Below are 13,526 nucleotides of genomic sequence, written 5' to 3'. Positions count from 1 at the left end.
GAAAGCGCGCCAACCACACAAAGAAAAGGAGGGGGGCTACTGGGATTCAAAATCATTTCTCCCGGACGAACACCTTCCTGGACCTATCGGAGTTAACTGCGCGCTTGGTCGTAGCCAATAGGCCCAGTGTTTCTGGTTCAGGTCCGCCCTCAAGACTGATGGACATTTATGCTGCCCAATAGAATAGCGTGATGCTGAAGCATTAACCAATACATTCGGGAGGTGGGTGGAGTGTAGGCCAGGGGGTTGGCGGTGCCGTGTCATGGAGGCTCAGTCTCGGAGCAGCCATTGAAGGGGAAGGAACTGCGGGTGTATGTGTGTATGTGTGTGTGTGTGTGAGTGCGCGCGCGTGTGTGTGAGTGCGCGCGCGAGTGTGTGGACAAGGAGGTGGGGGCAGTCGAGTTAGAGTCCCAACTCCTTGGACTCCATTTGCTATTCTCTTCTTTCTCCCCCATACCTATCTGGTGGTGGTGGGCGTTTATATTTGCGTTTCTTTTCATTCATTTCCAAATCTTTTACCATTTGAGGGTTGAGGGTAGTGGGAAAGGCAGGACAGGGCTAGGGAGGAGAGCAGCAGAAGAGCAGGAGGAGGTCATGGAGATGAAGAAGAGGATTAACCTGGAGTTAAGGAACCGAGCGCCGGAGGAGGTGAGATGACTCAGCCCCCTCCCCTTCCCCACCAGCCCTGGACTCGGAGGGTCGGGTTTCGGGGGGCCCGGGTGGGTGCGGAGGGAGGGATAAGGAATTCACCCCCACCTGGGGTTAGGGTCGGGGGGGATGTTTCCCTTGAAGTTTTAAATCATTAAGACCTTTTACTTAAAATGGCGAAGGGCTGAAGTTTCTAGGGGCGTTTTTGTGTGCATGGGGGCTTGGGCCCCGTTAGCCTCTCTCCGAGCCAGGTACCCTGGCCTCGTGGGGGCGGGAAGCGGGCTGTTGGGGCCCCTCGGCAACCCAAGTTCCTCCTCTGGGGGCCGGCGGCGTGGGCGCGACCCCCCGGCCCCACTCGCCCCCGCCGCAGCCGCCGTCGCCCGAGAAGTTAGTCCAACTTTTCTTCAGCGCTGCCAACTCTCTTTTTTTCGGGGGGGGGGCGCCCCCGGCCTCGAGGCCCCTAGGCGTCCGGCGACGTCGCGCCGGGCGTGGGCTGGGGTCGCCCGCGGAGTCGGCGACCACCCGCCGCCGGCGGCGCCCATGGCCCGGGGAGCCGCGCGCGCCGCCGGCCGCCGGGCGGAATCTGGGTCAGCGGCCGGCTGTCCGGCCGCCTCTGGGTTTTGGGACCCGTCGCCGTCATCGAGCTGGGGAGGGGACTCGAGGCGTAATCCCCTTCGTCTCCCCCCCGCCCCACGCCGTGTAACGAGATTCGGCGCGTCGTGGTGGCCGCAACTCCGAATCTGATCCCTGGAGACGGCTTCACACAACTCAACAAATGGGTCGTAGTAGTTTGTGCTTTCAAGATGGGCTCGGCGAGACTAAATGATGCGCGCTCGCCGCTGTCGCCTTAGTTAAAGAGACGGGGTTGGGAGGGGCCACGTGAGGCGGGGTCGCGGTCAACTTTTCGGGGGTCGGGCGGCAGGTGTTTCCGCCTCCTTTCCGAGGTCGCCTCCTCGGCTTCACCCAGCCCTTCCCCCCGGGGCGGAGGCTCCGGGCGAAGGCGGGCTGGGAGGCGACCCCGTTTTCCTTTGGGGAGTCCCCGCCCCGTGTGGGGTTTCCCGTCGGTCGGAGCGGCAGGTCTGCAGAGCTGGGGCCGGTGACCAGCGAGGAACCTCACGCCTGCGATCGCGGGGGGCAGCGTCCCGCGCCTTGCTAATTGCAGCCTGAGTTAGACCCAGGACTCGGATCTCAGGGGTATCATTTTTAACTCGGGGCGGAGGCGGCGCCTGTGCACACCAGCATCGGGGACGAGTGGGGTCTGCCCCGCGGGCTGCGGCGGCGTGCAGAGTGGGAACCCGAGATCTTTATGTACTTAAAAAAAAAAAAAAGAAGATCGTTTCCCTGAAATTGGCAGGGGCCTGGAGGTGGTAATAGTCGCTGTCATCCCAGAGAGAACTTCAAGTTTTCTGGGGCCTACTCTTCATGAGTTTCAGAAAAAAAATCAAACTGAACAAGCTGTCTGTCAGGAGCCCACATTTAGAGTGCTTTTTCATGTCTTCGGTTGGAAAAGCGGACCCCCCACCCCCACCCCCACCCCCGCGGCGCGTCTGTTATCTACCCTATCGCAGTAATTTCCTTGCCTGCTTTGGGGAGGGCCTGCCATTTTGCATCCTCTCCTTCCTCCCCTGTGGTGTAATAACGGTCTCTTGTATTTGCATAGCTCTTTACAGTTTACAAAGCACTTTCCGTGTTTGTTATTTACTTTCCTCCTTCGGACAGACTTGTAAGGTGGGTTGTATTCTAGAATCCAAATTAGCGGAGTCTCAGGGCCTGCAGTTATTTACTCAAGTGAAAGAACTGGTTTTCTGACACCAAATCTAGGGGCACTCTCCTCTACTCACTAGACTAGGAGTCCAAAGACTTAAGAGTGAAGGGACAGCTCTGCCACACACAAACTGTGACAGTAGGCAAGTCATTCTCACCCTCAGGGGCCTTGGTTTCCTTCTCTCTAAACAGATCATGGTGCCTTCTCTGCTCATGGAAATAATTATGTCAAAGTCATTTACACAGAGAAGATGGCATTCTTTGTTACTTTTTAGCCCTCAAAATGCTTCAGACATATTTTCGCATTGGGAATGGAGAGCCAGGGGCTCCTGCCTGCCCCTTAAGTCCATTTAGGCCCACACCAGAAAGTTCTGTTTTACAACTCTGACCTAATAGAAGATCCAGCCCCGTCCCAAGAATGGGGAAAAGTCCACAAAAATGCTACTGGGATGGCAGAGAGAAATAATGTTTGTCAAGGATTTATTGTTCTGGGTGATATTGTTTGGCCTCGATATTAGAACAAATGACATCCAAAAGCTGGGTCGCCTCAGAAGGAGCTTTCTACTATTTCTTCATGAAAAGTAACAAGATATTTTCGAGTTATGGTGGCATTTATCAACCAAAGATAAAGGGGGTTAAACTGAAAAAAACAAAAACAAGAAAACCCCAGAATAAAACAATTTCGTGTCCCTACTGTTTTAGGGCAGCCCACTTGCATTCCCAATAGCCTACGTGTCCCCTCACTCCATAGATATTCGCTCTGATGTTGAGAGTCGTCTTCATCAGGGTCAGAAACAAGTTTCACGTGGGACCCTTTTCAAAGTTTTAGTTTTTACAGATGAGTGATTTGAAGCAGGCATTAAACTTCTTAGTCCAATTTAAATTTAAAAGATTAACTTATAATGATGATTTCAGACCATATTTCATTTTGGGGGCAGAATGAAAAGGGTCTGTGTCAGGGGATTGGTGGTTTTAATGTTCACATTTTCAGTGTCAGGACCCAGGTCTTTTGCTAAACAGACTGAGAACTAAAGAATCATGTATGTTCTCTCTCACAGGTGACAGAGTTAGTCCTTGATAATTGCCTATGTGTCAATGGGGAAATCGAGGGCCTGAACGATACTTTTAAAAAACTAGAGTTTCTGAGTATGGCTAATGTGGAACTAAGTTCACTGGCCCGACTGCCCAGCTTAAATAAACTTCGAAAGGTAAGTTGACAGTAGGTGGGAAAGCATCATGGTTTTGATATCAAAGGGCTGTTATTTTTAGTTTTTGGCCAAATGGAATGACCATTCTGCCTTTTAATTAGAAGGTTCTAAGTTTTAGAGGTAAGTTAAAGGCTTATGTAGGATTTTGGAATCAGCTCTAATATTGCTTTTAGAAATTTAAATTTAATAATGAAATTGCTTTATGGCTTGAATTTAGATTTAACAGCTACCGAATGCTTTTCTCTAAAATGTAAAATCCATCTATTATCCAACTGGAACCAAACCCGGGTTAAGAGCCCATTATACGGATAATCCCTGACTTATGACGGTTGGCCTCACGATTTTTCCACTTTATGGTGGTGGAGAGCCATATACATTTAATAGAAACCGTACTTTGAATTTTGAATTTTGATCTATGTCTGGGCTAGTCAGTGATGTAATCCCAAGGGAAAATATCTGATACTCTACAGTGTATTCGCTGTGTGAGGCACTTTTGCCCAACTGGAGGCTAATGTAAATGTTCTGAGCACGTGTGAGGTGGGTCAGGCTGAGCTGCAATGTTCAGTACCTTAGGTGTGTTAATTGCATTTTCAACCTATAATATTTTCAACTTATGATGAGTTTTTCGGGAGATAACTCTGTTATAAATCGAGGAGCATCTGTATAGGGGTTTTAATACATTATTTGGCAGTTGGTGGAATTTGGAAATTAATGACTTGTGATAGTCTCTTGAAACCAGAGAGAATGACAGTCCTTTTGCCTTTTGATTTATTTTTAAAATCTTTGATCTAAATCTTTCCCATTCTTGGTTTTATCCTCATGTTGAATATATAGTTGGAACTCAGTGACAATATAATTTCTGGAGGCTTGGAAGTCCTGGCAGAGAAATGTCCAAATCTCACCTACCTCAATCTGAGTGGAAACAAAATCAAAGATCTCAGTACAGTAGAAGCTCTGGTAAGTGGAAAGGTTTGTCTCTGGACTTGCTTTTTTTGGTTGAATTTTCTGAGATTTCCTTATTTTATCCTATTAATTTCTATTTCAGTCTTTTGAAACTTCTGAATTTCTTATATGTTGTGATCTAGATGGTTATTGCTTTCTTTTCCTTTGGAGTACAACATTCAGATAAAATTTTAAACTGATGAGAAATTTTTTGTATCATCAACATCAGGAGTGGAATATCTGGTTTGAAAAGTTCTAGTATTTTCTTAAATTCTGTTTCCCTTCTTGATTAGTTTTTTTTCTGAGTGATTTCATTATTTGCTCCTTTGTTACCTAGTATCAGGAAAAGGAGATGAAGTAAAACTCTGAAAATTGTTGCTCTGATTTTTAAAAAGCTTGGGAAGAGGTTGAAATTGTTGAAAGTAAGCTTGACTGTGGATTTAAACTAAATATGTTGTTTTTGTTGCCTATTTATGCACAAATTCAGTCAACAAAATCTATTGCATGCCTGCCATAAGTAGAGCACTAGCCAAGTGCTGGAGACATAGTTGTGAATAAAACACAGTTCCTACTCCTGGAGTTTCCATGCCAGGGCCTTGTTAAGGGAATGACTGTGCTTGATATAATAACCCTCCATCATAAAATTCTAAAAATCCAAAAATCATTCAAGTATGTATATTCTGGTTCATGAATTAAAAAGAAATAACTTGATATTTTAAAGCTCGAACGTAAGTTTTAACTTTTTACTTTTCCAGCAAAATCTTAAAAATTTGAAAAGTCTTGACTTGTTTAACTGTGAGATCACAAACCTGGAAGATTATAGAGAGAGTATTTTTGAACTGCTGCAGCAAATCACATACTTAGATGGATTTGATCAGGATGATAACGAAGCACCAGACTCGGAAGAGGAGGATGATGAGGGTAATCGTTCTTAATACTCGTAAACGTGTCACAATTATAACCTCTGCTCTGGCCACGCAAATTAGATTGGGCATGGATATTTAGGCATAGAAAAAAAAAGATGTTAGTAAGACAAGAAAAATTTAAAAACTTACAGTTCTAGTCCTGTATTTCTTCTTTCAGATTTTTGATATCTTTGGGAGAATTTAATGATTATTATATCAAGCTTCATGAAATTTTATATCTGTATAAACTTGTATATTCACCACCTGTTTAAGTGGCAACATTTCTTTATTTTTTAAGTTTACTTTGCAACTTTTAAAATAGTACTTAAAAAAAATTCATCACAGTATTATATCTATAATAGCCACAAAGTAGAAACAACTTAAGTGTCCATCAGTTGATAAATGGATAAACAAAATGTGACATATCCATACAATGGAATATAATTCGGCCATAAAAATGAATGAAGTTCTGACACATGATAACACTTGAAAACATTCTACTGAGTTAAAAGACACAAAAGGCGTGTGACTCTATTTACATGAAATGTCCAGAGTAGGCAGATTCACAGAGACAGAAAGTAGATTAGTGGTTGCCAGGGCTGGGGGAGGGAGAATGGTGAGGGACTGCTGATAGATTTGGGTTTCTTTGGAGGGTGATGGAAATGTTCTAGAATTAGATGGTGAATATACATTTTTGAGTGAATGGGTAATTAATAGATCAGATGACAAAGTAGCTGTTATTAGTAATGAGATACTTTGTTACCATTATTGGAAAAGAATTTGATGGATAGACAATGTTATAAAGTGATGGAATGATTAACAAGCAGGTTTTAAAGTGTTCACAAAGTAAAAAACTTTGTTTTGAATAAGATCTATACTTTGGAAAAATTTCACAATTTAGAAACCATATTTCTCAAATAGAAAATATGGATGTCATAAAAGGGACATGCTTAAAAATAAAATCACCCTGAGATACTTCCCACCCATTGGCTTAAGAGATTGAAGTGATTGCGGGCAACGGTTAAAAGGATCAACATATCACAAAGAAACACTTGCCCAGCCATTTGCTCATCTTTTAAAATATTTTTAAAGATGGAGATGAAGACGATGAAGATGAAGAGGAAGATGAAGCTGGTCCACCTGAAGGATTTGAGGAAGAGGAGGAAGAGGAAGAGGACGATGATGATGAAGACGAACCGGGCTCAGAACTGGGAGAGGGAGAAGAGGAAGTGGGCCTCTCTTACTTAATGAAAGAAGAAATTCAGGTGAACAGACCCTTCTTACATGACCTGAAAATTAACTATTTAGGCACAGAGTTAAGTACTATAAAAAGTACGTTGTGTAGAAATCTGAGTTATTTCTAACTTAATGAGGTGCATATATCTGACTTGTCTTTTTTTCTCGCTACCCCCCTCCCCCAGTTCACACTGTATCCAATAGTTATAGACACCTACTGATTTTACCTCCCAGATATCTCTCGGATCCACTCTGCTGTCAGGGACATGGTCTGGTAGAAACGTTTTACAAATGTTCCTGAGCTTTTCTGCACATATAACACTGAGATTGTACCAACTTCATAATATCGTTTTAAGTATTTAACAAAGTCCTATCTAGTTGCTGGCACATTGTACGCACTCAGGAAAGTCTTACCCCTAAAGAGTTCTTGCTTTGCGTCTGTAGTGGCTTTCTCAGCGCCCTCCCTGAATGCAGTGTCACCACTCAGGTGTATCCTTTGTGGTGCTGTCTGCGCGGTCTGACTGCGAATGTGATCATATCACTCACCACCTTGGGACCGTTTAATGCTTTCCTGTTGCCACTGAGACATGCAAGGTCCTTTATTCTCTGGCTTTATCTCCCTCTACGCCAAGTTAAATCATCACACGAAGCTATTTTTTTGCCTTTCTGTCTGTATATGAGTTTTCTATTAATATAAACAATATGTAATACATTGTTTATCTGAAATGAATTTGTACTCATGCCCTCTGATGAACTTTCTTTTTTCTGAGGTAAACATAAATATATAAAACATGTAAAGTGCACAGATTTTATGTACACGTCCATGAAGTTTTACATATGGGTATCCTTGTATGATCGCCACCCAAATCACGCCTCGTGAACTTTTATATTTAAAAAGTCAACTCTGGAGTTGCCTCATTGTTGAAGCTCTCTATAATTTTCATACAGTCACTCCTTTATCTGTTACCTTCAAACCTAGATTAGGCTTCTGTTACCTGTAGGCACTTTTATAAATACGTATTTATTGGGCCAGTTGGTGAGCTCCTTAAGGGGCAGGCCAGTCGCCTTTGTAGCTCAGCGTCTGGCACATTGACTGGGACACAGTGGGCTCATGGGAAATGTCACATGACTTGAGCAAATGATCTTTAGCTCCCGGGAGTTATCTTTAGATAAGTTATTTTCTCCTAATGTTAAATTGTTGTCTTGTTTTCAAAATTCATAATTTAAAATAATTTTTTTTTTATTAAAAATGACATCTCTTATTTAGACTCAAAATTGTTAGTATTATCATCTGTTTCCCTAATAACTTTTACATTGGGTATATAGGTGATATCACTGATTAATGATCATTTTTCTCTGATATCATTTTAAATATAAAGCTTGTGTGGAAAAAAATACGACTCAAACTTGTTTGGGGCTGTAGTGAGTTAGGAGCTATACAGTGATGCAGAATAGAACTTTAAGTATTTTAAGTACTCGTAGAGAAGGGTAACCTGTTCCATTTACATCAACATACAACTTGAATATTTTTCCCCTAAATTTTAATTTATTTGGTAAAATAAGGGATTTATTTATTTTGCCTTTGGCTTTTTACTTTCTATGCTAATAATTCCTCTTAAGTCTAAATAGTACTAAGTAATTGAAAAATGACCTTCAGCTAACTGCAAATGTTTATGTTTATCATTCCATTGAACATTAGAAAATATTAACTAAAAATGACATGGTCACATATGGAGCAAAAATCCCTGAGATAATACATACAACATTAAGTCAGTATAGTACCCAGGTAGCAGGGTACTATTTCAGGCATTATGAAATAATTTGGATGTATAAAATGAAATCTTGTTTTTAGAAACTAAGAGCCAGCAGAAGCTTCAGAAACTGTTGAGATTTAAAAAGAAATTAGAAGGAAATAGAAATGGTATTCGGTTAGCTATTCTTTGTTTGAGTCTTATTTCTACTTCAACTGCTCTTCAGAGGTAAGGAATTAATATGTACAAAGGACTTTGTGTAGGTATAGTACAGTTCATGAAAAATAGGGAAGGAAACTTTAGAAGAGTTGGGAATTATGGTGCTCTTAAGTACAAATGAAGAAACATTTTTTAATTAGGAAAAGATGGGAGTCTTTAAGAGCAACTCTCTGGCGGTCTAACAGATGATATTTAAAAAAAAAAAAAGACTTAAAAACATGAACTAACTAATCTATTTTGTTTCAAACAAAATCCAAAGAAGTAATTCACTTTTTAGACTTGGGATTTTCTAAATTATCAAGGAATGAATAAATGTGATTAGTATCTCAGGTCTTTTTAAAAATATTATATATATTTACATTTCCTTTTTTATCTTTCCTTGCAGATTTAAGATATTTAAAGTGATTTTTTCTCTCTTTTTCTTTCTCCTTTCCTCCTTTACTTTCTCTTCCCCTCCTCTCCCCTCTCCTTCACTGCTCTCTCTTCTCCCCTCTTCTCTTCCTTTCTTTTCTTTAGTTTAAGGCTGCGGGTTCTCCTAATTTTTATTGTGGTTCCTTTGTGTACTGTTTGCTACCCCACCTATTCCTCCTGTTCCCAGTAGCTTCATGGTGTTCTGGCATGGAATGCTTTACAGTGTTTGCTGTTAGCTAAATGCTGGAAAATTAGGTTCTTTTAAGTATTACTAGATACAAATGGGGCTATGGATACTGTGGAAAGGGTGGGTGTGTCCCAAATTCTTCCTAACTACTTAGCAGTTCTTTATATTTGCCAATTAAAGTATTTTTAAGGAGCAATAAACTTATTTTCATAAAGAAACTAGATTTAGTTGGCTTTTTGAAAAGGACATATATAAGTTAGACAGGTTATTAAAAGATGGGAAAAGTATAGTTTTTTTTGTTCTTGTTGGGCTGTATTATTATTAAACAGTGAAAAATCTGTATCATGGCTTATTTATTCTCAAACTAAATATTTGAATTTCAAGGATGAAGAAGATGATGATGACTATGTTGAAGAAGGGGAAGAAGAAGAAGAAGAAGGTGAGTTATATTAGCTATGAAAACGAAGGGCAATTTTCCCAGGGTATTCATTAAGTCCATTAAAAAAAAAAAACAGCTTATAACATTTATTTTCAAAATAGGAAAGAAGAGGTAATGGATCTTTGAGCTCAACTTATTATTTTTTCAGGGTCTTCCATTTTAGAGAGAGTTAAGCCTTCTCTATCAGAGAACAGTTGCACTCCGGATAATGATTGCCCTTTTTAGATTTGTTCTCTGGTACTCTTTATCTAGGTCTTTCAATATAAATTTTAAAATTTACTAATAATTCTGTTAATGTCAAGCCCTTAGTTTCTGGATCCGTACTTTGTGATTTGGCCACAAGGGTGCATAGCAAGCTGTCATTATTTATGGATTTCTAAGTCTGTTCAATACACTGAAGTTGAAAGAATTTCAGAGAGGAAAGATATTTTTTGTCATTAACTTTTCACTAAGATAGAGTCAAAACTTTGTAAATTAACAAATGTTTATTCATTAAAATTAAGTATTTTATACTTTTCCTTTTACTCTTTCAGAAGAAGAAGGTCTTCGAGGGGAGAAAAGGAAACGAGATGCTGAAGATGATGGAGAGGAAGAAGATGACTAGATCATTCTGAGACCAGAATCCCTATTTCCTGGGTGTGCAATAGAGTGGTCACATCTTCTTTGTTTCTTCATGTACAATAGCTATCCCTACAGAAGATAATGTGTAACTTTTTATAGGAAAAGTGTGGTTTTACTATTTTTGCCTTATCATTCCAAATAAGATTTACTAGTCTGTTAATGATCATATTGTATGTAGAGAAAATTTTTCATTGACCCCCCCCATTGTGAAACTCCATAGCAGTTTATTTAGAATCTTAATTTTTCTAATACAAGCTCACTGTATTAGTCATTTTAGCCCATAATTAAAACATAATCGCTTTTACACAGGTGTAGTATGGTGCATTTTATTCATAAGGTTTTAAAGTTATTTATGAATTAACCGAAATAACAGTCAGCTGGAATATGAAATGAAAATAGTCTCTTGAATGATAAGTTTGTCATTTTTTTAGCAGTGACCCAAAGATCTTTAGTTTGAAGGCAGTGGCTTTTTATTAAGGATTTTTGAGTGCTTGTCGCACGAGTAGCTTGGAAAGTAGGAGCAGAATAGTAAAGGTTCTAGTCATTAGGTTTCTGAAACTTTTAAGCTGGGTGATTAATAAGGTTTTATTTTTGAAGGAAAAAATGCTTATAGTAAGTTTAGAGACTTGCAGGTGAGCCCTTTGTTCTTCAAGCTGAAGATCATGACATGCTGACGGTTGTTTGTTTTTTGTTTTAAATATGCATTTTTCATTTTCTTCTCAGCAATCCTTTTATGATCACTTTCCTTTCTTGTTTCACTCTCCTCCCTCTATCTCAAAAAAAAGTTGGGAAACTTATGGATACCCAGGAAAACCTTTAGTCTTATACCTCAATCACCTTTTTTAGACTTATCTCAGTTTTAAAGAAGCTAAGTCAAAGAAACTGAGGATTTTCTGAGATATGAATATTATCAATACAGTTTTATGTAACAGACTCTGCTTATTGTAAATCTTCCTTGGTTGACAAGATGTATAGACTGTATTAGTAGGATGAAGATAGAAAAGAAGCAGAGTGTCTTTTTCTGTGACTGCTGTAACTTAAAGTTTTTGGAAGCAGCAATAGTGTTCCTTAAAAGTCAGAGCAATTGCTTGTTGATAATTAATGAGACATTCAAGTCAAAATTTTAAATTAGCTTCCCAAATGATTTAGATACCACTCTGCAAAGTATTTCTAGTTTTTCTGAATAGAACCTTTAATTATTCCTCCTAGTTTTATAGCATTACCAGATATAGCATTCGATTGGACTATATCAGGCAGTTGGAGAAATATTTGAAACTAAATCCATATTAAAATTAAGACTTGTTTTCAAGTGGATGTCCATTAAAAATAGAAAAATATTTGGGATAAGTATGAGTGTGTGTTTCCTTATATGGCTACTAAATATAATATGAGTAGACAAGTACATCTCCATTTTTGTTGTAGAGGCTCCATGTTCTAGGCAATTGCTTTTTTAATCTTGGCTCTAAATTTTTTTCCCACTTTGTTTTGAATATGTGTTTCTTAAATTAGTGTCAGCAAATTAATTGAAGTTACACTTCTACACTTTGAACACATTTAAATTACTGAGTATAGTAATTTTTTAGTTTAAAAATGTGTGACTTGGGGTTTTAAAGTGAAAATTAGAAAGTTATTTGTGGATAAACTAAAAAAGTTGCACAACCGACATAAAACTCTTGGGATAAGTTTAGTGGGGTTGGGGTAGGATTGCAATCTCCAAAAGGCTAATACTTTATTCCTTTTTGAAAATTGAAATGCCCTGTTTTGGTCCTGAAGAATTTTTGTCACATTGTATGCCAGATTATAAAATACTTATTTTTAAAATTAAATCTATATATTGACTTTCTTATCAATCATCTTATTGTGCAATCAAAATTAGAGTTCTTTGGTTTGAAAACACACGTAGAGCCTCCAAATAACTTTTTAAGACTTATTTAGCTTTGTGGGTGGTATTTTCATGCAAATAAGTAAGGGTGGGTTTTATATTTTGTAGAAGTTTTTGGTCCTATTTTAATGCTCTTTGTATGGCAGTATGTATATAGTGTGTTAAAATCCTCAAAACTCTCCTTAAAAAACTTTGAAGTTAATACTTTTGTGCAACTGTGTTTTGAATAAAGCCATGACAGTGTTAAAAACAAACAAACAAAAAAATGCAGTACTCCTGATTATTCTTTTATTGTTTCTGACTGTTCCCTGTTTTTTTCTGTGACTGCTGTAACTTAAAGTTTTTGAAACCGAATTGCTTCAAATAAATTGAAGATTTGTTGTTAATGATTAGTTTCAGTGTATGACATTCACTTTTCTGAACACCACCATTAGGGGCTCCGAAGGTCTTTTTATTTTTTTGTGAAAGCCTTTTTAAAAACAAACAGCTTGAACGTTAACTCATTTAAACACTTGGATGTGATATGAGACATTACAATTTTAAAAAGTTTAACTCATCTGCCTATTTAACTTTCTAAGCAGAAAAATTCTGGATTTCTTTAATTTTCCTTTTGGAGTTCCAAATCGAGCCAACACTTTTTGTATTTAGATTTGAAGTAATCATTACCTATAGTTGAAGTAACATCTATAGTCAACTAAAGTGATTATAAACCTATTGTACATCAATAATTTTCTAAAATTAATCCAGAGTTTTTATACTGTGTTTATCTTCAGAATTCTTAGATAACGTAAATACAAACATACATAATTCTTGCATGTTTACCTTGAGTAAATCAAACCTGAATCAAAAAATATTTTTTTGTGCTCTCTTTTGGTTTTCTTGTGATAAATGGTTTTTAAAATGTTTCATTTATAGACAACTCTGGAATGTATTTTAACAAGTCAAGGCACAAGTATGTTAAGTAATATTTTTGTGGTCGCTTTACAGTTTAATATTGAAAAGTATTTTAATTAGGGAATTCTGTTCTGAGATGGAAAATATTGAAGTATATTTCAACTGTAGGAATTGTTTATTGAAATTAGTAGGATATTTTTTGTTTTACATCTTTAAAAAATTCAAAGCCTTTCCCCTCTTGGTTCAAGACAGTAGAAATGCACTAAAAGGTTTTGGTGGAGGTGTTAATGAAGTAATTCTATGAGAGACTAATTCAAAAACACTTTAAGCATGGTTATTCCTTGTTCTGTATTTTAAAGAGAGGCTTTGGAACAGATGACATTTATCCCAGTTGCTGAAAATTTCCCCTCTGTTGTTCC

The 13,526-nt window shown here is 38.7% G+C and overlaps 1 protein-coding gene across 2 annotated transcripts; it reads left to right on the top strand.

Annotated features, from left to right (window-relative positions):
• The first annotated feature begins 245 nt into the window (after positions 1-245).
• On the top strand, positions 246-12,602 carry ANP32E (acidic nuclear phosphoprotein 32 family member E). Of its 2 annotated transcripts, none has more exons than XM_039841478.1 (7): positions 246-648; positions 3,471-3,620; positions 4,455-4,577; positions 5,318-5,483; positions 6,560-6,732; positions 9,656-9,710; positions 10,244-12,602. In XM_039841478.1, the coding sequence occupies exons 1-7, from the start codon at positions 595-597 to the stop codon at positions 10,312-10,314; spliced, it is 792 nt and encodes a 263-aa protein (XP_039697412.1). In that variant the 5' UTR covers positions 246-594; the 3' UTR covers positions 10,315-12,602. The 2 variants fall into 2 exon arrangements, with proteins under 2 accessions (XP_039697412.1, XP_039697411.1); XM_039841477.1 differs by having other exon boundaries at positions 6,560-6,783.
• The last annotated feature ends 924 nt before the right edge of the window (positions 12,603-13,526 follow it).

This window comes from Pteropus medius, unplaced genomic scaffold (assembly GCF_902729225.1).
Source record: "Pteropus medius unplaced genomic scaffold, Ma_sr-lr_union100, whole genome shotgun sequence".
Classification (NCBI taxonomy): Eukaryota; Metazoa; Chordata; class Mammalia; order Chiroptera; family Pteropodidae; genus Pteropus; species Pteropus medius.
The sequence above is the reverse complement of the archived record's forward strand: the minus strand, read 5'-3'. Positions and strand labels throughout refer to the sequence as shown.

Excerpts from the sequence above, each read along its gene's own strand:
- ANP32E (XM_039841477.1), top strand. The coding sequence starts at position 595 with ATGGAGATGAAGAAGAGGATTAACCTGGAGTTAAGGAACCGAGCGCCG. Across the intron at positions 649-3,470 it reads GGAACCGAGCGCCGGAGGAG|GTGACAGAGTTAGTCCTTGA; the intron begins GTGAGATGACTC and ends TCTCTCTCACAG. Across the intron at positions 4,578-5,317 it reads TCAGTACAGTAGAAGCTCTG|CAAAATCTTAAAAATTTGAA; the intron begins GTAAGTGGAAAG and ends TTACTTTTCCAG.